The sequence below is a fragment of the Giraffa tippelskirchi genome, chromosome 2 (assembly GCF_054371585.1).
Source record: "Giraffa tippelskirchi isolate mGirTip1 chromosome 2, T2T-mGirTip1v1.2.pri, whole genome shotgun sequence".
NCBI lineage: Eukaryota > Metazoa > Chordata > Mammalia > Artiodactyla > Giraffidae > Giraffa > Giraffa tippelskirchi.
Genome location: NC_137276.1, coordinates 100,426,901 through 100,448,331, shown reverse-complemented (window position 1 = coordinate 100,448,331; position 21,431 = coordinate 100,426,901). Strand labels below are relative to the sequence as shown.

Below are 21,431 nucleotides of genomic sequence, written 5' to 3'. Positions count from 1 at the left end.
TCAAATTGAAGCACAGACTTTAAAAAGATAAATTAAAAATGAATAGAACTTCAAGAACTTCAAGTGCAATATAAAAGCATACGCACTTCGGGTTTCAGAAAGAGTAAAGACAGAAACAAAACAAAAAGTGCATACATAGCCAGATACTTTTTCAATTTGATTAGAAACATCAGCGCACAGCTTCAAGAAGTTCAGTGAACCTAAAACAGGATACAGACAAAGAAAATCACACCCATCCAAGTCATAGTCAAATTGCTGAAAACTAAAAATAAAGAGAAAACCTTGACAGCAGCTAGGAAACAGGAAGATGCAATACACACAAGGAAACAATGACAGGAATGATGGCTGATTTCCCTTCAGAAACAATTAGGACAGAAGACAATGGAACAACATCTTTAAAATTCTAAAAGAAACCACCCCCACCATCCCCATCATGTCAGCCCAGAATTCTACAGCTAGTGAAAATTTCCTTCAACAGTGAGGGCAAAACAGAAACATTTTCAGATAAGGGAAAGCTGTGATGATTTGTCACCAGTGAGCCATCATTATGAGAAATACTTCAGGCTGAAGGGAAATTTTACAGATGGAAGTTGGATCTTTAAAGAAGGAATCTAGGAGCACCAGAAAAAGTAAGTCTGTGGGTAAATATAAACACATGTGACTTGTCCTTGACTACCTCCTACTTCTATCCATATTAGCAATAATTCATAACATCCTCCCCCTCTGCTTTGCCCCATTTTGTCTTCAGTGAGACTTACTCTCAGAAGATGGCCTCAAATCTTACTTTATGTTAGGTACAAACCACTTCATTCCTTGCTTTTTCCCCCTCTAATATAATAATAATAATTACTGTTGTTACAATGACTAAACATTTGAGTGCTTATCATGTGCCAGGCATTGTCCTAAGTGCTTTATATGCATTAATTAACTGATGTTAACTTGTTATGAGTTATATTCTTTAGTATTTGTACATTTCTGCTAAGAAAACTGAGTAAAGTTGCTATCTTAAAAATGTGGGGGTTAGATTTCCACACAGTGGAAAATCTGCATATAATGCATAGTTGGCCCTTTGTATATGTACTTCGATTCCTCTGTTCAACCAACAGCAGATGGTGAAGTTCTGTAGTATTTAATACTGAAAGGAATTGCATAAAAGTGCACCAGCCCAGTTCAAACTCATATTATTCAAGGGTCAATTGCATAAGAGGCGTTAAATTCCTTGCCCAGCATCAACAGCTGGAAATGGGAGAGTCAGGATTCAAAAGTATTTGCAAAGTTGTCTATGTGTGTCCACCTGTATTCCCATCCTTCCAGGTGCTGAGCATCGGCTCCTTCTATCAAAGCAAGCCTCTCCCTGGGTTCTCTTGGCTCTGACCCTCTCAGCCATCAAGGACCTTTTCTCTGTCTGGAACCTTTCATTCTCTACTCACTCTTTCCTTTCATCCAAGAAACATTCTTAAAATTCTTGCATCTTTAAAAAAAAAATCAGTGCCTGTCACTAAGTGGCTCTCGAGCTCTCTGCCAATCTCTCACCTCCATTCCATTGGTATGCTTTGGGAAAGGGCCCCAAACCAGCTGTCCCCACCTTTTCTCCTCCCACCCACTGCTCAGTGAAGGTGGTCTGGTTCCTGCCCCTCTGCCCACTGAGGCTGCTCTGGCTGTGGACACCATGGCCATTCATCTCCAAATTGTAAGGACACTCTATAGGCCATACTCTACTAGTAATAGATGAACTTGACCCAGTGGAACAGCCTCTTCCTTGACACTCTGGCTTCCTTTGCTTTCATGACATGACTCATTTCTGGCTCTCCCTTCCTCTCTAACTGCTGTTTCTCATTGGCCTCTTACAGGATCCTCTTCATTACTCTATTCTTAAAACATTGGCATTCCTGTTTTGTGTCGGGTACCTCATTTACATCCCAATCTATATCCCAGGGCTCACCTCTGTCCTGAGCCCCAGATCCAGGTAGCCGATCACTTACTGAACATGTCCATCCATGTGCCCTCTAGACCCCTCACTAAACATAGTGTGTCCCATAAGAAGCCCACTCTCCCCTCCTGGCTTACTTCTACTTTCCCCATCTCCATGAAAGGCACCTCCACCTCTGTAGGTGCCCAAGCCTCCAGAAGCCCTCCTGAGTTCCTCTTCTTCTCTTGTTCTCACATCCACTTCCGCACAGTCCAATCCCTCACAGCAGAGGATCACTGAGCTGACACTGCCTCCAGAGTGTTTTCAACTGCCCGTTTCTCTCCATTCCCACCATCACTGCCCCAGTTCAGTCCCCCAACCTATTTTACCTGAATAGCCACAACAGCTTCCTGACTCATCTCTCTGCCCCCACGTTCTCCCCTGGATAATTTTTTAAATTAATTTATTAATTTATTTATTTTTGGGTATGCTGGGTCTTCATGGCTACATGCAGGCTTTCGCTAGTTGTGGTGAGCAGGGGCTACACTCCAGTTGCAGTGTGAGGGTTTCTCATTGTGGCGTCTTCTTCTGTTGCAGAGCACAGGCTCTAGGTGCACAGGCTTCAGTAGTTGCAGCTTGCAGTCTCTAAAGTAGCTGTGGTGCACGGGTTTAGCTGTTCTGCAGCATGTGGAATATTCCCAGACCAGGGATCAAACCCATGTCCCCTGCATTGGCAGCCAGATTCCTAACCACTGGACCACCAGGGAAGTCCCTCTCCTGGATAATTAATCTTTCACGTAGCACCAGCGTTATCTTCCTAAAACATAAATCTTACCATATGACTCTCTACAGCCTCCAGGAAACAGTATAAATGCTTGAGCTTGGCCTGCATAAGGCCTGCTCCTAGCTTCCCCTCTTTGATCTCATTCCCCACTTGCCCAGCTTGTACTTCACACTTTAGCAAAAAGACTGTGGTCAGGACTCTTACACACATGTCACTCTATGTTCCTGTGCATTTTCTAATGCTGTCCCCTGCCTTTTCTAATGCTCTTCCACAAGGTTAAAACTTTTTCAGAGATCAAGATCCACTCCTTTGCAAGTCATCTTCCAAGCCCTCAACTTAGCCTCAGGGCCCCTCTTCTAACAGTTTCTCTACTAAACTGTAAAGATCTCACGTTGGTCAGTTTCTCCCACTGGCCAGTGACTTGGTAATTCTCAACATGTAGTCCATGGACCACTTGCTTCAGAATCACATCAGAAGCTTGTTAAATATTCAGGTTGCTGAGTCCAGCCCAGACAGAATCATAAACTCTGGGGTGTCAGTCTGGGAATCAGAATTCCAGACAAGCCCTTGGATAACTCATTTGAGGAATAAAGTTTGCAAACAGCTGTGCAGACTCTGAGCTCCTGCTATAATTGGTCTGAGGAGGCTATGGTACCCAGAAGGAGGGGCAGACTCCCTGCCCGAGGTGAGAGACAAGGAGATGCCCATGCCTGCAAAAGGGACTAATCACGGATGAAGAAACCAAGGCTCACTCAGGCTTGAAGTCGTCCATGTGGGTTGGCAGAGGCAGGGTTAGGCCCCAGGTTTCCCTGATTGCAAAGCCCCTCCTCCTGACACTTGAGCTGTATTCCCTCTGCTTCCTGAAGTTCCTTCATTTCTGAAGCTGTCACTGAGTGTGTATGGGGGGGTCACATCCTGTCTGGCTCCTTAGTGTCAAAATCTATGCTCATTGGCCATAGCTTGGCAGAGTCCACCTAAGAGAAAGTTCATTTGCATTTCAACAACAAGAAAAGTCAGCTAAGGGCAGAACAAAAACAAGAACTTTTAAGATGGCCTTGATTACCAGAAATTTTCTAGCTCCTCAGCATCATTTATTTTTCCGGACACAAGGCACAAGCAGCTGGCCCTACACTACTGCCAGCTCTAGCCCATCACTCCCAGACAGGCCAGATCTACAGGGAGAAGGCAGTAATGGTCTTCCCTGGGCAGCTCCTTTCTGGCATATGGTGTAAGTAAGTAAGTAATACTCATTCACTTATCACTCTTGAGTGCTTACTTATGTGTTATTCGCAGACCAAAATAGACTCTGGTCCTTGTGTATAAGGAGCTGTTCACTCTCCTGGAATGCTCTTCCACATGGTTAACATCTATTTAGAGTTCAGGATTCAGCCTTGAATTTCCAAACTTGTGGAGGAGCTAAGATGAGCACACAGAACTAATTAGAACACAGATTAGACAGATAGGAAGGACTATTGTAATTGAGGGGCACTAAAAGGAGGGGGCTTCCCATGTGGTGCTACTGGCAAAGAACCCTCCTGCCAATGCAGGAGACATAAGAGATGTGGGTTCAACCCCTGGGTGGGGAAGATCCCCTGGAGGAGGGCATGGCAACCCACTCCAGTCTTTTTGGCTGGAGAATCCCATGGCCAGAGAAGCCTGGCGGGCTACGGGCCATAGAGTTGGCACAGCTGAAGCGACTGAGCAGGCGTGCATGCAAGAGGAGGGAGTAGTGGATTGGAGACATGGGGGAGTAAATCCAAGACAGAGGGAAGAGGGGTTCTGATTCTGGCAATGGCAGAATTCCTATCAGACCAACCCTCCTGCAGACTACAATGACAAACTCTGAGCAAAGTGTAACAAACAACTACCTGAAGGCACTTACAAACAGGTACAATCTAGAAGGGAGTCAAAGACTTAAGAGAATGGCTCTGGGTGAGCCTCCTATTTTTATGATTGTTTATTCACCCAAAGGCAGTCCCAGCTGGAGCTGAGGAGTGGGGGCTAACACTTGGCAAGAAACCCATAGTCTTATTGGTTAAAAATGAAAGAACAGGTCATAAAACTATCACAGCAGCTGGAAAATGTGGAAAATCCTGGAAATGAGAAAGCCACAGACAGGGCACCCCAAATTCTGCACGAAAATGCTGCTCAAATCCCTGGCCCAAAGAGACCATAAGCAGCTTAAGACTGAAAACCAAACAGACAGACAAACAAAGCCGAACAGAACTTAAAATTGCTGCTACCACAGGGAAGAGAATTGAAAATCTGGGTTCAATGAATATTATTTCAAAGGAACAAGCAGAATCCATAGTCTTAATCACAATGTGTAGTATACAACTCAAAACTACTATAAAGTGAAAGCCACATTCAATAAAAAAAAAAAAAGAATAAATGGAGACCAACCTCGAGGTGACCCAGATGCTGAAAGCAGCAAGCATTTTTAGATAGCTAATATAATTATGCTCAAGCATATAAAGAAAAATATGCTCATAACGAACACCCAGATTTAAAAATCTCAGCAGAGAAAGAGAAACTATAAAGAAGCAAATACAAATTTAGAACTGAAAATACAATATCTGAAGTTTTATTTTTATTTATTTATTTTTTTAGGGTTAGGCTTAGGCTTTAGGGTTAGGGGTTAGGTTTGGGTTTTAGGGGATAGGGGTTAGGATTTAGGGTTTGGGGTTACGGTTAGGCTTTGGTTTAGGCTTAGCGTTAGGCTTATGGTTTAGTCTTAGGCTTCGGGTTTAGGCTTTAGGCTTAAGGCTTTAGGCTTCAGGGTTAGGTTTAGGCTTAAGCTTTCAGCTTTAGGGTTAGGGTTGGGTTTTAGGGGTTAGGGATTAGGATTTAGGGTTTGGGGTAGGTTTTGGTTTAGGTTTAGGCCTTAGGATTTAGGCTTTACGTGTAGGGTTTAGGGTTAGGGTTAGGGTTAGGGTTGGGTTTAGGTTTTGGGTTAGGGTTTCAGGTTAAAGTTAGGGTTAGGTTTAGCGTTAGGGTTTACGGCTCCGGTTACGTCAGGGAGCTGTGAGAGGCGGCGTCTGTCCCAATATCTGAAGTTTTAAAATGATTAACAGTAGACAGCAAATGACAGATGAGTTAGTGAATTTGAAAACAGATCAACGGGAACTGTTTGACAGGATAATATGGACACACCAGACAAAAAGAATAACTAGCTACCGAGGCAGGCCACGGGCTCCCCTCATAGCTCAGTTGGTAAAGAATCTGCGTGCAATGCAGGAGACCCAGGTTCGATTCCTAGGTTGGGAAGATCCCCTGGAGAGGGAAATGACAACCCACTCCAGTATTCTTGCCTGGAGAATCCCATGAACAGAGGAGCCTGGCAGGGCACAGTTCATGAGGTCGCAAGAGTCAGATACGACTTCGCGACTAAACCACCACCACAGGCAGGCAATATCCTCCTACAAAAGGCCCCAGAAATCTTGCTGATTTCCTGTTACGTGCCACAACCTCCACTCCCTCCAAAGTTCAGCAGAGGTCATACAGTGTGTGTGTACTGATGGGAACATGTGTATGAATGTGTGTGAGTAGACATATGATGAGTGGAGACACACAGGTGTGTATGCAACTATGCATGTGCAGGTGGAAAGAAAAGGATGTAAAAAGATTGTGAGGCATGAGTGTGAGGTGAGATGGGGAGGGAGTCATTTCTGCTTTGAAGGTAAAGCCCAGATCAATGATATGCACATAGCCCTGGTGATGCCAGAGGCCAAGAGACTGAGGTGACCACGAGCCTCCATGGGGGAGGAGGACAGATTTCTGACAACAAACCTAGACGCTCTGTCAATGCCTCCTGGGGTACAGCACGGCCAGCCCTGGAGGATCTGGCGTGCAGCTAGCCAAGTGCCTCATCCAAATGGGTCCTTGGTCTGTTTTCAGGGACCTCTGCCGGTGCCTTAATGGGCTTGTCCTGGAATAATGACAGCCTCTTTGACCCTCAGCTTCCCATCTCTAAAATGGGGACAATCATAACTTCTTTCAAGGACTCTTGGATCAAGTGAGTTAGACTGTGTGAAGGTACTCTGTACAAACAAAATGAGGACTCACCAACTGATGGTAGGATTTCCGAGGTAACATTTCTCAGGCTGGTTTTGTGGAACACAGCCTCATGAGAGAGGCCATCTACAAGGATGAAAGTGAACTGTGATCAAGTGTTTCTAGGAAAGGTTTCATGTTCCAGCCTGTAGTGGGGGGCCATAAAGCACACTGACATAGTAAAGGCTCTGAGAAGTCCTGCACCGAAGAATCAAGAACAATTTCATGTGATCTGATGTTTCCCAAACTCTTGGTCCTGGGAACCCTGGTGCTTATAATTGCTTATTCACATCCCAGTAAATGAGTGCTCACAGAGCTTCAGGAAAGGCTGGCCTTCAGAGAAATGAGTTCCAAAGGAAGCACAGCCTTCATTCTCTGTATTCTGTTTCCTCTTATGAAGTAGGCAGTGAAGTATTCTTGCTGGAAACTATTCCACAAAGATGTAAAGAGGATATCAAGATAACAAGAGCAGCAGGCCTGATTCTGGGGACTCTCCATGACCCCCATGGTCCTTCCCTCCCTTCCCCTCCTTGGCTATGCTGGGTGAGCCTCCTCTACTGCCTGATGCCCTTCCAAGGAAGCCAGACTGCATCCTGCTGTGGTTAGATCACCCCAAACCTGGCAGTGCTTATTTATTCCTTTAATATTGCCAACTGTACTGCTTAATGAAAAATGGCAGGCACTTCATCTTATACAAAAAAGGAGGAACCTTAACAAGACAGATTTCATAGCTGCATCCACGTTTATCTTCTTCTGCAAGTATGTTAACTAGTGTTAACAGGGGCTTGGACACACAGTGAAGAATGATGGCACATTATACGCCTTCCTCTGCACAAAAGCTCCCATTGGTCCAGCACATGCCCAAGGAAAGAGATGTTTCCTGAGGCACTTGTTGAAATTGTTTTTGCTACGTGCATTTATTATGAAATGTAATTTTGCATCTACTTTCTGACAAGATACAGTAATAAAGTCTGTGGTAGAAATTTGCATGGTAATTTGCATAAGTTGACTCGAGATTCTCTTCTCAGGAAAAGAAATCATGATGTATGCATGTCTTCTTTCAGCCTTGGCCAGGCCTTGGCCTGTGGCTGGGGAAGCATCTTGGCAAGTGGCAGAAAGCAGCTGGGCATGGCAGGCCCTTGACAATGAAGCTGCTGTTTATGCCTTGCACCACCAACCCTCAGAGGAGAGTATCAGGGTAAAGTCATGCAAATGAGCATGCAAATGAAGCTGGTGAAACTTAGGAATTCAGACTAGCAAGTGGGTGCGGTGGGGGAAGGAGACAGCAGCTTCTGGAAAACACGCTGGGCAGGGTCTGGCCTGGCCAGTAGCTCAACCAAATACCTTGGGGGAGGGGCGGTTGGCTGGAAGGCCACAGGGCAGGTACCTGGATTCTTTCCAACACTTTAGCCTCAAAGGTTACACAGCCCCCGTGGCCACTTTCCTCCCAATGGGAACTGGCTTGTGCTAGTCACCAACCAATATAAATGTTTATTGATTGCTCTTTCATTTCCTGACTGTGCTCTAAAACATCAACCAACAATATGTACTTTCCAACTTTTAACAAGGGGTTGTATACATGCATGCAAGTCGCTTCAGTCATGTCTGACTCTGTGTGACCCCATGGACTGCAGCCCTCCAGGCAAGGGTACTGGAGTGGGTTGCCATGCCCTCATCCAGGGGACCTTCCTGACCCAGGGATCGAACCCGCGTTGCTTATGTCTCCTGCATTGGCAGGTAGGTTCTTTACCACTAGTGCCACCTGGGAAGCCTAAATAAAGGGTTAACGTTCATCAAAATTAGTCAATTCTTCCAAAAGCTACGCAGATGCCGAGGGATGTGTGGCCTGAAGCTCCCTGAGAGCTCTCCCACAGGCTCACAAATGGATCCAATGCACAAGCGCTCTCCTCGGCTCTCAGGAGAAAGAGGCTCTGGGGGGAGGACTTTTAAGTGCATCTACAAGTAATCCACAAAGTAAATTAGGAAGGATTACTAAAATCTGGGCCAGAGTTGTATGATGGGGCCACTTCACTTATGAACACTAGTAGGTGCTATTTATTGGACTCCCCGAATACCAATTGGCAACCTCCTACTCCCTTGCAGGCCTGGAAACTATAAAAGAAAAACTGCTTTCCCAGCCTCTCTAGAGAGTAATGGTAATCAGGTGACTCAGTTCTGGCCAATAAGACACAAGCTGCAGTCTGCTGGAGGGGTATGGGATTCTAGGGAAGTTCTTGCTATCCTTTTTTTCCTGCCCTCAATGCAGAGGTTGATGTCTGAAGCAGCAACAGCCAAGCTGCATGAAGATATGAATCCATAGAACAAGAAGGCAGAACAGAATGCCCAGGGGCCTGGGATGGGCCTGATGGCATCACCACACCGCTGGGCCATCTCAAGGCCCACTGTAACTTCTTGCACCTGAAAAACTGAAACCCTCCCTTGTTTAAGCCAGGTTAGTCAGCCTTCGGTGCTAGAGGCTGACCACATACCTAGTTTTAATATGCTTGACAAAAGAGTGGAAGGGAAGCCAGAGGAGAGGAGGGAGGGAAAGGAAAGATGTCATAGTCAATCTGCAGACCAGTCCTAGGTAAATATCCAAATGGAGCACCTGGGTAACTGGTGCTGCTCCAGTGGGTGTCTGAGGGCAAGGTCATCTTGCCAAGCTGCCTGGCATTTAGGGGTATTTCAGTGTATAAGAGTGTTGCCTCACATTTTGACCACAGAACCTAATATGTGTGAAACATGGAACTCTTAACTGTATCAATATGATAAAATCACTGTGTTGCTAGAGTTGGCCAAAGACGGACTTCAGTGTTCTGCCAGAAGTCTGGGGACCTGGCAGCACCTGGCAGAGTGCCAGAGCTCTGCACACACGAACATGCAGGCATGGGTAGGAGGGCCACGGTTTCCCATACAAACATTTTGTGAGCAAGTTATTGTTAACTTCACTTCATCATCAACTTAATTTGCAGTGGAGTTGTTGTTTAGTATTGCTCTCTATAGAGCATGGTAATGCACATTTGTATCAACAGTATTTCTGATCTAAAATTTCCCATCATCTAGGCTTTAAGGTGTCCATGCTGCTATGGTTTAAATACAAATTGACCACATTCCTACTGCTGAAGTTTGAGGCCACTGGTCTAGGTGATGTAGGGGTTAAACGCCATCCAAATAATTTCTGGATTGAAAAACGCAATACTAAGAAACTGGGATGCTAGCCCAGACTCTCAGCTAAGTGACAGAGGTGGGATTTGAACCCAGGCCTCTGAAGGCAGCATGGTTTTGGAGAAAAAGAAGGAGTTAATATCAGAGGATGTGCTGACTCAGTGTGTGACTCAGTTCTCCTCAGTGCGTGACCCCACTCTGCCCACCTCGACAGGGGTGAAGACCCTGCCCTGTCTCCTCAGGTGCCAGGTGGTTACCTGAACACCACCTGAAGACACGTGGCACCTTGGATTCTATGGAGAAAGGTCTTTCTTCCTGGCCCTCCGCCTGCTGTCTACAATCTGACCCAGGAAACTCATCAGCTCTTAAGGCTTCAGGGATCTAGATCCTGCTAGCCCTTCCTGGACCCACTCACATAACAGCCATTTTCAAACATCTTCACTTGGCTGTTCCACCATTACTTCCCACTCGACTTTCCATTTTCCTTTGTGTTGATGGTACTGATACTCTTCCAGGGTGTCTGGACAGAAACCCAGGGCCCACTCAAGCCTCTCACTCCTGCACCCCACAGGCCTACTCTGTCTGCTCGCCCCTCCCACGGTTCTGTGTGTCCAGCCCAGGCTTGGCCCAGGCCCCCTCACTCACGCCCCACTCAGCCCTGCACGACTGATGAGTGATGCCCCTCCCTGCCCTTCCACTCGCAGAGCTGCACCAAGTCTGTGGGCCCTGCTGCAACTGCCATCCTGCCCTGGCCCAGGCCCCCAGGCCCATCTCCTACAAACTCTGGCTTGAGCCAGCCTTCAGGAAGCCCCAGTAGCTCTCCCCTCTGCCCCATTAGCCCAAGCCCCACCGAGCTTCTAGGGCCGCCACAGCCTCATCAGCAGGATCCCAGACAGGTCTGGTGGGGAACCCCGCTCTGCATGCCCAGGTCCTCACGCCAGCCCCATGGGGCCTCAGGCAAGTTCAGCCCCCAACATGGTGGGGGGCTGGGGAGACTCACTGTCACACAGGATGAGGTTGAACACCCTCTACCCTCCATGCTCAGGGCACAGCCAGATTCTGTGGCCAACACAGAGTAAGCACGTGGCAAACGTGTTGTCAGAGTACGTGAGCAGGGGAGGGGGACAGGAGACAGAGCCAGAGACACACAGCAAAGATGGGAGTGAGGGAGTCAGTGCCGAAAGCTGTCTGGGCACCTCAGCCCATCAAGGTGAGGCGGGAGGGTGCTGCTGGGCTACAGGGCTGATACATGAGGTATGGGTGGGCAGTGCTGGGGAGTGATCACCATCCAGGGGACAACTGGGAACATCCCCGAGCCCTCGGGGTTGGTGTCTACTTCCCAAGTGTCTCTGCCATCAACTTAGGAAAAAATAATATTTCCCTCTCTCCATCTCCAGAGAATTTATTAAAATGGGCCTGTGTACGCACAGAATTGGAGCCCCAGCCTCCCAGCCTAATTACCACTTTAGAAGGTATTGGGAAAGAAATTCCACCTGCAGTCAAAAAAAAAAAAAAAGAAGTCAGAAAAGCCTGCGGTGGGGAGGGCAGTTGGGCTTTCATTGCTTGTTTCCATGACGTTGGACATTGACACTGGGCCACTGTGGCAACTTAGTCTGATGGTGTCTAAAAATCAAGGCAGACAGTCCCTCCTGAAGCCACTACGATATGAAGAGGCACCTGACACCAGCTGTGGGCAGGCCCTTTGAGGGCCCATGAACGCAGCACTGAATCTGAGGGGTCCTGGCCTCAGTCAAGCCGAGCGCCCATCCAGCAGCAAAGCAGAAGGAGTTCCTGTAGGGCTGGGAGGACAGCGTACTGGTGAGAGGGAGCTGCAGAAGGGTACAGAGCATGGCACGGCCCAACCACAGGGCAAAGAGCATGGCACAGGTCAACCACGGGGCACAGAGCATGGCATGGCCCAACCACAGGGCATAGAGCATGGGGACAGCCCAGCCACAGGGCACAGAGCATGGCACAGCCCAACCACAGGACACAGAGCATGGTACGGCCCAGACACAGGGCACAGAGCATGGGGACAGCCCAACCACAGGGCACAGAGCATGACAGGGCCCAGCCACAGGGCACAGAGCATGGCACGGCCCAGCCACAGGGCACAGAGCATGGCACGGCCCAACCACAGGGCACAGAGTATGGGGACAGCCCAACCACAGGGCACAGAGCATGGCACAGCCCAGCCACAGGGCACAGAGCATGGCACGGTCCAACCACAGGGCACAGAGTATGGGCATGGCCCAACCACAGGGCACAGAGCATGGCACGGCCCAACCACGGGGCACAGAGCATGGCACGGCCCAACCACAGGGCACAGAGCATGGCACGGCCCAACCACGGGGCACAGAGCATGGCACGGCCCAGCCACGGGGCACAGAGCATGGGGACAGCCCAACCACAGGGCACAGAGCATGACACGGCCCAACCACAGGGCACAGAGCATGGCACGGCCCAACCACAGGACACAGAGCATGACACGGCCCAACCACAGGGCACAGAGCATGGGAACAGCCCAGCCACGGGGCACAGAGCATGGCACGGCCCAACCACGGGGCACAGAGCATGGCACGGCCCAGCCACAGGGCACAGAGCATGGCACGGCCCAGCCACGGGGCACAGAGCATAGCACGGCCCAATCATGGGTCACAGAGCATGGGCATGGCCCAACCACAGGCAGATGTGCACTTGAGCCTTGGTGAGTCAGAGGAACATTTCACAGCAGAGAGGAGGAGCAGGAAGGGCATTCCAGCAAAGCTGACACCATAAGCCAAGGCCTGGAGGCCTCACAATGTCACTGACTGGGGAGCAGCAAGCAGGAAGGCCCCTGGACCACAGGATATAGAACAAGCAGTGGGTCATGGGAGATGACACTGAAGATAGAGGTGGGCTGAGATTTTGAGGGACTCAAACAACGTGGGGAGAAGTTGAGGATTTGATCCACAACAAAGGACCACTGAGGCTCCTGACGACCACTGCAAAGACCTTGAGGCCTCCTCTGCTGCCCATCACTGCCAAGAATACCAACTAGCCAGGAGTGTCACTATTATCAATGGGGCATCAACAGTATTACAAGTATCATAACATTTGAAAGATCAAATAATCAAAATAATGTCTGTGAGATCATTCATACACACACACACACACACACACACACACACTAGTGAACACCAAGTCAGACTTAAGAACTGAAGTTAGAGCTGTGATTCAGATGTGTGATTCAGATGTAAAGTGATGTAGGAGGACTCCCCTTGCAGGGAAGAGAGGCCTCTGGCAAGCCCACCCTGGTACAGAGCATGGCCTGTACCAAACGAGACAACGTGTGGCTGAGATAGTCATCCCAGAACTGATGTCCAAGGTTGTGGACATCACTTGGGACCCCATGTCCTTACCCTTTAGTCAATTCTTACCAAGTCTATTAGCTATCTGGTATTTCAAATGACAGCAGAAGAAAAGAAGGGATAAGAGGGAGGCAGAAAGGGGTGTATTCTAGGCAAAGATGCTGACTAGTCCAGAGTGAGACAGACAGACTAAAGAGTAGACACTGAACTATAATTGGCAGTGAGCTGTGCTCTGCATGCTCGGTAAGTCTGGGAAGGTGGGGAGACCTCTTAGCGCAACAGTCCTCAAGGTGTTCTATAAATAGTTATCCTTTGAGGACTCAACGACAAAAGGATTCCATGACCAAATACATCTGGGAGATTCTGCACACTACATCTTTCAGCGGATCAAAACCATACACTGATATGGTAAAGGCCCTGAGAAGCCCTGCAGTAGAATTCTAGTCACCAGTGATCCTCAGTCTCTTGCCTTTTTTCCTCAAACAACACCTACTATCATCCCTTAGAACTACTATCGCACAGAACCCACTGGCTTAGAAAAATGCACTACTATTTGTCTGTCTTAAGGAAGAAAACAATAAATTTTTTCTTAAAAATAGTTGAAATGATTAAGTTTGGTGCCTTATGATAACAGCTATAGTTGCAGGGGAAATTCACTTCATTTGACAAACCTCGCCACTCATCCATGGTGCCAGAAAAGTAAAATGTTACTGACCTTCAAGAGCTCAGCCTTTGGTTCCTGGAGCCACTTCTGTTTGACTCCAGATTTCCCTTGAGAGCCAGGAGCACACAGGTCACTTCTTCTAGCCTCCTGCCCACATAGAGCAGTGTAGGCCCATCACACTAGTCTCTCCAGGGAAGGAAGGGCCCCAGCAACCACATGTGTGTGTGTGCACACACATGAAGGTCCAGCCGACAGCCACGCTGGAGAAGCACATTCTCCCACTGCTCTTTCACGTCCCTCATTTAGAATCTTGTCCATCCTCCTCCATATGATGACCCCCAAGAATCCAAACACTGTAATGATTTAGGCCTGCCATGGGGGCAGGAGAACACAGATTGAAAGGTGTCCTTTCTCTCCTGGAAACATTTTCTTACTGAGGTTTGTAGCTTCAGAAGGGCTCAGGGTCTTTACTGGGCTGGGATCAGGGTGCAAATGGGAGGCTCCTCCTCCAAGGCAACAGATGCCCTGGGCCCCATGCACACCCTACTCTCTTCCAGCATCAGCAGCTGGGAGGGTGGCTGGCATAGTGTCCAGGCAGCTGTCAAGGCTACAAACACCATGAGGCTTAGTGAGGGGCGGGGACCCAGGAACTCACCTGGTACGTGTTGTCGAAGCTGTCGTACATGAACCGTGTGATCAGAGATGTCTTCCCGACTGTAAAACAAGGAGAGAAGGGTTCAGCTGTGATCCGGACCAGACTCCTCTAAACACATTTCATGCAATGAAAACAGATAATGAAATAAAAAAGCCCAGGGGGCAAGATGAGATGCAGAAACAGAGTGGGAGGTGGGACCCCAGAGAGGGACACTGAGGTGAGGTATCCAAGTCTACATTGGGTGGGCTGCAGGGGACTTCCTGCCAGGCACCAAGGAGGAGGCCTCTCCCTGCCCTGTTAACTCTTACCACACAAATCCAGGTCTTCCTTGACCCATAAGAGCCATAAAAGAACAATCAGGGAAAGTGTGTGCATTACAGAATGCTTCTGTCACAAGCCTACATTCACCTGGAAACAACACCTTGCCCTTGGTCACAGGCTGGGATAGAGGCATGCTCTTTTATTTTAGCCTGGGGACTGATGAGGAAGGTGACTCTCCAAGGAACCAGAGGGCAGGGGAAGTAAATGGATCATTCCCCACTGTCTCTCATGGGCAGGACTATTCTTCAAATAGTGTACCTGACTGCCCAGCTCCTCACTGGATATTAAACATCCTTGGATCTTGCTACGTAAGTGCCTGTGGGATCCCCAATCATTGTGACAAGCAAGGACGCCCCTGCACATTTGCAAATCCCTCTAAGGGCAGTAACATCTCCAACTGAGAACTACTGGTAGGACTAAGGGAAAAAGGAAGTCTCTGGGGAATCTCGTAAATACTTCTAATTTCCCAAACTGCAGGATTTGGCTTCAGACCTAACCCTGTTCAGGTCCCCTGAGGCCTGGCAGTGGCAGAAATGCAGTAGCAGCATCTCTGAGCATCTGGAAGGGGAGGAAGGACGATAAAGGAACATTGGTTGGGTCAGGCCCATCATGGAATGCTACACCATCCCATCAAGCCTCTGCTACAGCCCTGGGAGGCTCAGTGGTAGACTGCATCTTCTGAGCTTGGCTCAGAGTCCCTTCTGCTCTGGGCTGTGAGAGACAGGTAACTCTGGCAGGGAGAACAAAAGATCCAGCGCCCAACAGTTCTCCATTCTGCCTCTCCCCCGTTCTCAGATGGGATGTCCACCGGCCGAACCTGGCAGAGTGGCTGGGCCCTGGTTAGATGGAGCAGGGCAGCCCAATGGGGCTCCCTTGGGAAAGGTCCCTTTCCAGTTCGGAAGCCTCAGCAGTGCAGCAGACAAGGGCAGCCCTCTCCTGACAGCCTCTCCTCTCCACAGGGAGAAGGCATGCAGCTTGGTTCCAGGCTTGCCCAGACTCCACCCTTTGTGTCTCTTCACTGGGCTGCTGCTGATTTGTATCTTTTGTGGTAAAACTATAATTGTAAGTAAGAGTGTTTTCCTGAGTTCTGTGAGTTGTTCTGGTGAATTATGGAACCTGAGGAGGGCCTCGGGAACCCCCAGATTTGTAGCCAGTTGGTCAGAAGTGCAGGACCCTGGGGACCTCACTCACAGCTGGTGTCTGAGGTGGGTGTCAGTCTAGTGGGGGACTGTAAGTCCCCCACTTAAACCTGAGCAGTCTGATACCAGCTTAGCTCAGGTAGTGCCAGGACTGAACTGCAGTATATCTGCTGTTGTCAGAATAGCCCCATTTCTCTTCTGAACATCTCTGGGGTGAGCAGTAATAGACCCAGGATCTCTTGGCTAAGTTTACCCGGAAACTGCCCTTTGAGCGTCCAGTACAAATTAAATCTATAAAGTGCTTTCCAATTGCTTTAAATCTCTGCTTAAATTCACATGAAAATGAGAAGTGGGGGCCTCCCACACTGGTAGGATTGGCTCTGAGGCCACAGAAAAGCGTTGCTGCTAACTGCTTAGGGGAATGCAGAGTGAGAAGTGGAGCAACCCCAAGCCAGCAGAAAGAGGATGAAATCAGGGAGCACATGGATCCTCCTCTTCCAAGAGCAAGGGCAAGCTCCTGCTGCCTCAGGAAAAGAGGCACTGCACGGCCCCCTGGGAGCTCCCGTCTGTGGTGACACACAGCACCTTACACCTCGGGGAAGGGACATGATCCTTTTCTCCAACAGGCTCCTCCCTAGGACAGGAAGGAGAGGCAGCAGAACCCCTAAAAGCCACTGAGGAAACAGGAGGCTCATGAAGGAGCTGAGAGAGCAGAAATCTCTGCGACGCTTCTCTGCCAAGTCCCTTCTCAGGGCACCAGCCATGACCAGTGGCTCCACAGTGGCTTGCAGGGTAACAGCTAGGCAGAAGGAGAAAATGCCCAAGGAACGAGTGGCGTTTTGGGGACCGCACAGGACAACCTTTTAGGTATGGAGTCCTGGCCAGTGTCAGTATTTTCTGAGCTTTCTCACAGACCCAATAAAAGATGACACCTAAACCCTGTATTTATAGAGGTTGTGTCAGACACACCTCAGGGGCTGTGCCAGGCAGATTTACACAGCAGCAATAAACGGGGGAGACGGGACACCCACCTGCCTAAAGCCTGTAGGCATTCTGTGCTTGCAGCAACACTAAGCCCCTAAGACTACCCTGGTTAGTCCTCAACTCTGAGTCAGGTACTTAGGCACCTCCATTTTATACAAGGGGAAGCAAGCTGGCAGCTCCTTGCCCAGGGCAGAGCTGAGTGAGGCCAGGATGAGGAGGTCGGACCGGGGACTGAGTTCCTATGCCTCACGCTCCTCAGCATTTCTGGGTCATTCTGGGTTACAGGATTCTGCCAGATCATCACTGCCACTGCTGTAGATGTCATGGAGCTCCAGGAATAGCTTTGCCTAAGCCAAGGAACCATTTTCTTGGGGTGGGCAGGAGGTAGGGTTTCCCCTTACTCAGGCAGTGCTTGACCCAACCTAGAAGGCCAGAAACTAGGAATTCAGGCAAAAGGAAGGCTTAGAAAATCAAGGATGGATGGGTTAGGACACCTGGGGTGCAGCACCCCAAACTGAGGCCTGGACTGAATGACAGCCTCATTATGGATTTGATGCAAAAGGGAATGATTTCTTCCCATTCTTCCAGGTCAGTTTTTTTTCATTTCTTAGAACAGAAGTCTTCCTCTTCCCTGCCTCAGAGCTTCCTCAAGACTACCTATACTCTTTCCATGGCTGCCACGCCAGTGTGGCTCAGACTCTGTCTGAACCTGTCAACTTGGCCTCCCTACTTGGAGTCCTCCTCTTCCCCTTGGCCTTGGTCTGCACCCTTCACTGCAGGCAAGTGTGGCCGGTGTGTCCATGGCCAGTGTGTCCTGCCCTGGCCCCAATTTGGGTAAGACTGACTGCCGGGCCTCCACCCTGATCTGTGGCCCCAGGGCTCCAGGGCGGGCGGGGCTCACCAGCCTGACAGGGAGACCACCCCTCAGAGTAGAGCCCCGGGCAATGCTGTCTGGCACCAGCAGTGGGGAAAGGAGCCTCCACACTTTGGCCCCAGGGCTGGAGACAGAGTTTTACCCAGGAGCCCCTCACTCACTGCTGCCCTGTGCCATGCTGAGAAGTGGGGCAGGTCAAGGGGCCCCCGCATCCACATTCCTCTCCACCTGAAGGGCAGATGCCTCTTCCTGACCCCACACCCCACCCTCAACAACTGCCCCAAGTGGAAGGTGCTGGAACCTGGATATGGAGAGCCTGACAGCCCACCTACCAGGTCACTCTCAGGCTCACCACAAAGAGCAGCGGGACAGCTGGAGCCATCACCTGACTGGGCACCGCCACTGGAATGCGGCCAAGGGGGAGGCCCAAGAGGGGCCCTGCATTCGAGCAGCTCAGACAGGGCTGGGTCGGGAGGGGAAGGAGGCCCTGCCCTGAGGCTCCCCCATCCTTCTGCAGCCCCCTGCATCCTATGGGAGGGCCGTCCTGCCCACACAGCTCTGTTCTCAAGGTCACACTGCCCCACTGCCCTAAGGACAGCTCTCAGATACCACCATAGCAACGCAGAGCTCTTTTCAGGAGCAAAGATTCAGCTCTTGGGGCAGGATTGTATTAAAAATAAGCAAGCAAATCATTACTGAGCTTTTTTCTCTCTGCTCACAGCTCAGCAATATTCTCGTAATCTTTTGGCAGTTTAGGCCCACATGATTAAGCAGGGAGATGCATTTTCCCTCTTTCACCCAAATGAGGGTGAGAAAATTCATCCTGAGCACTTACTAGGAGGCTCCAGAAAGAAGGAATGGAAACATTCTTACTGAACTTCTACTCAGCACCAGACAAGAAATTCTTAGTTTTCCTCATTAATCCTCATCAGGATCCAATAAGGTGGTTCTTATCTCCAAGGTCATGTGTCTGGGAAGCAGTGGAGCTGACGTATAAACCCAGGTATGACGCCTAAGACCACCTTGTGCAGGACATTGGGCTGGTTTATGGAAAGGTCTGGCCAGCAGCAGAGCAGGAGGTCACAAAGGGCAGGGGTCCTGGGCTTGGGGGTGCGGCTTGGTAGTCAGGAAGGCCACAAGGGGTGGGGAGCAGCCCAACGGGGAAATGGGGGTTTGGAGGAGAACAGGTATTTCAGGCAGAGGGAACAGTGTGAGCACTGAGGCAAGTGTGAGCACTGATGGAGACAAGAAGCTTGTGTGAGATGATGGGATGGGAGGCAACAAGCTAATTACAGTGGAGGAGGGGCAGCAGCCTGGCCAGGAGCCATGGGGGCCCTCTAGGTCCACATCTGACCTTGGTTTCAGGGGAAATGGGGCCAAACCAGGTGTGTGAGGGATAGATAAAAAACACTGTTCAAGGAAGCCCTGTATGGGCACTGGGTTGACTTAAACACAAATCAGAAGCAAACCCAGTGGGACAGATGGCCAGGCCTGTGGCCACACTGCAGAGCACAATTCCCTCCCAGGGATGGCAGGAGCTTCCAAAGGGTCTTACGCAGAGAGGCGGTGGGAAAGGTGTGGCAGTTCATAATATCCACGATGGCTCACAAAATACGCCGCAGCCCACGCGCTCTCCTTATAGTGCACCACGGTCACTCTCTCCAGGGGGAAATCTGCAGGCCTATGACTATGGCAGAAATGGCACTGTGCGTGACTCAAAGGCAAGGTTAGAAAAGGCAGCACAGCTTCTGTCTGGAGAGCTCCAGCTCCCTCACACTCTGGAAGCTAGCCTTGCAACCCAGTCACCATGCTGAGAGGATGCCAAAGGCAGCCTACACACAGGAGGACCACACCGAGACACCCATATGGCAAGAAATGGAAACCCCCAGCCAGCAGACCTGTGGGTGGGTGAGCCTTCAGATGACTTGAGCCCAGCCTTGGAGCCATTAAAGTGGGACAGAGACACCTCTTCCCTGCTAGGACCTGCCCAAACTATAGATTCCTGAGCAAAGAATACAGCCTCATTGTCTTGAGCCACTAAATTTTGGAGTGGTTGCCAGAAATATCAACAACCTCAGATACGCAGATGATACTACTCTAATGGCAGAAAGTGAAGAGGAATTAAAGAGCCTCTTGATAAGGGTGAAAGAGGAGAGTGAAAAACCTGGCTTGAAACTCAACATTCAAAAACTAAGATCATGGCATCCGGTCCCATCAATTCATGTCAAATAGAAGGGGATAAAATGGAAGCAGTGACAGATTTTATTTTCTTGGGCTCCAAAATCACTGCAGATGGTGACTACAGCCATGAAATTAAGACACTTGATCCTTGAAAGGAAAGCTATGACAAGCGTAAACATCGTATTAAAAAGCAGAGTATCACTTTGCTGACCAACGTCCGTATAGTCAAAGCTATAGCCAGCAGCACTCACCTGGACCTCACTCATGGGGCCACTTACTCCTTCAGCCTCGCATGACCCCCACTCCCCATCTCAGTGCAGGTCCCAGGTAAATGGATTTTTGTACCTTCAGGTGGCTTCTAGGTAGCAGCAGAGGATGTGAGGCATCTTTACTCGCTCAAACACCCGCCAGGGGCTCACTCTGTGCTAGGCCCAGGCTGGGCACAGAATCCATAGCGGAAAGCAGATGACCCTTTGCCCTGCAGCAGTGGCCCGGCTGAGCTGACGGAGCCAGACTCAGGTGCAAACACCCAAGATGCGAGGCAACTTGAGACAGGGCGACTGAGAGGCCAAAAAAAAGGCAAGGTCACTCTCTGCTGGGGAATTGCAGAAGTGTTCTGTAGGAAGCTGTAACAAACTTAGAGAGAGCATTACTGTCTAGGTAATTATTAAAAAGCAGAGACATTACTTTGCCGACAAAGGTCCATATGGTCAAAGCTACGGTTTTTCCGGTAGTCATATACAGATGAGAGAGTTGGCCATAAAGAAGACTGAGCACCAAAGAATTGATACATTCAAACTGTGGTGCTGGAAAAGACTCTTGAGAGTCCCTTGAACTGCAAGGAGATCAAACCAGTCAATCCTGAAGGAAATCAACATTGAATATTCACTGGAAGGACTAATGCTGAAGCTGAAGCTTTAATACTTTGGCCGCCTGATGAGAAAAGCCAACTCAGTGGAAAAGACCCTGATGCTGGGAAAGACTGAAGGCAAAAGAAGAAGGGGGCAGCAGAGGATGAGATGGTTAGACAGCATCACCGACTCAATGGACATGAATGTGAGCAAATTCCAGGATTTAGTGAAGGACAAGGGAAGCCTGGTGCACTGCAGTGTATGGAATGGGTAACAGTCGGACATGACTTAGTGACTCAACCAGAACAATATAAGTAAAAGTGCTATGAACATTTGTCAAACCTTTCTTTTATGGATCTATGTTTTCATTTCTCTTGGGGAAAAACCTAGAAGTAAAAATTGCTAGATCAAAGGGTTTGTGTATGTGTAACTTCATAAGAAACTATTAATACCTGTCTCCAAAGCTGAAATGGAAGCAGAAAACTCCAGTAATTACTTCTT

The 21,431-nt window shown here is 49.2% G+C and overlaps 1 protein-coding gene across 3 annotated transcripts in view; it reads right to left on the bottom strand.

The window, feature by feature from the left end:
- Nucleotides 1-21,431, bottom strand: part of RAB6B (RAB6B, member RAS oncogene family) — a 60,223-nt gene that overhangs the window by 14,758 nt on the left and 24,034 nt on the right. For 2 of the 3 annotated variants that reach the window (XM_081569767.1, XM_081569769.1), the window contains exon 2: nucleotides 14,581-14,639. In XM_081569767.1, coding sequence (XP_081425893.1) covers nucleotides 14,581-14,639 — 59 coding nt within the window. Of the gene's footprint in view, nucleotides 1-14,580; nucleotides 14,640-19,453; nucleotides 19,586-21,431 lie in introns of all 3 variants that reach the window. The other variant, XM_081569768.1, reaches the window with a different exon arrangement.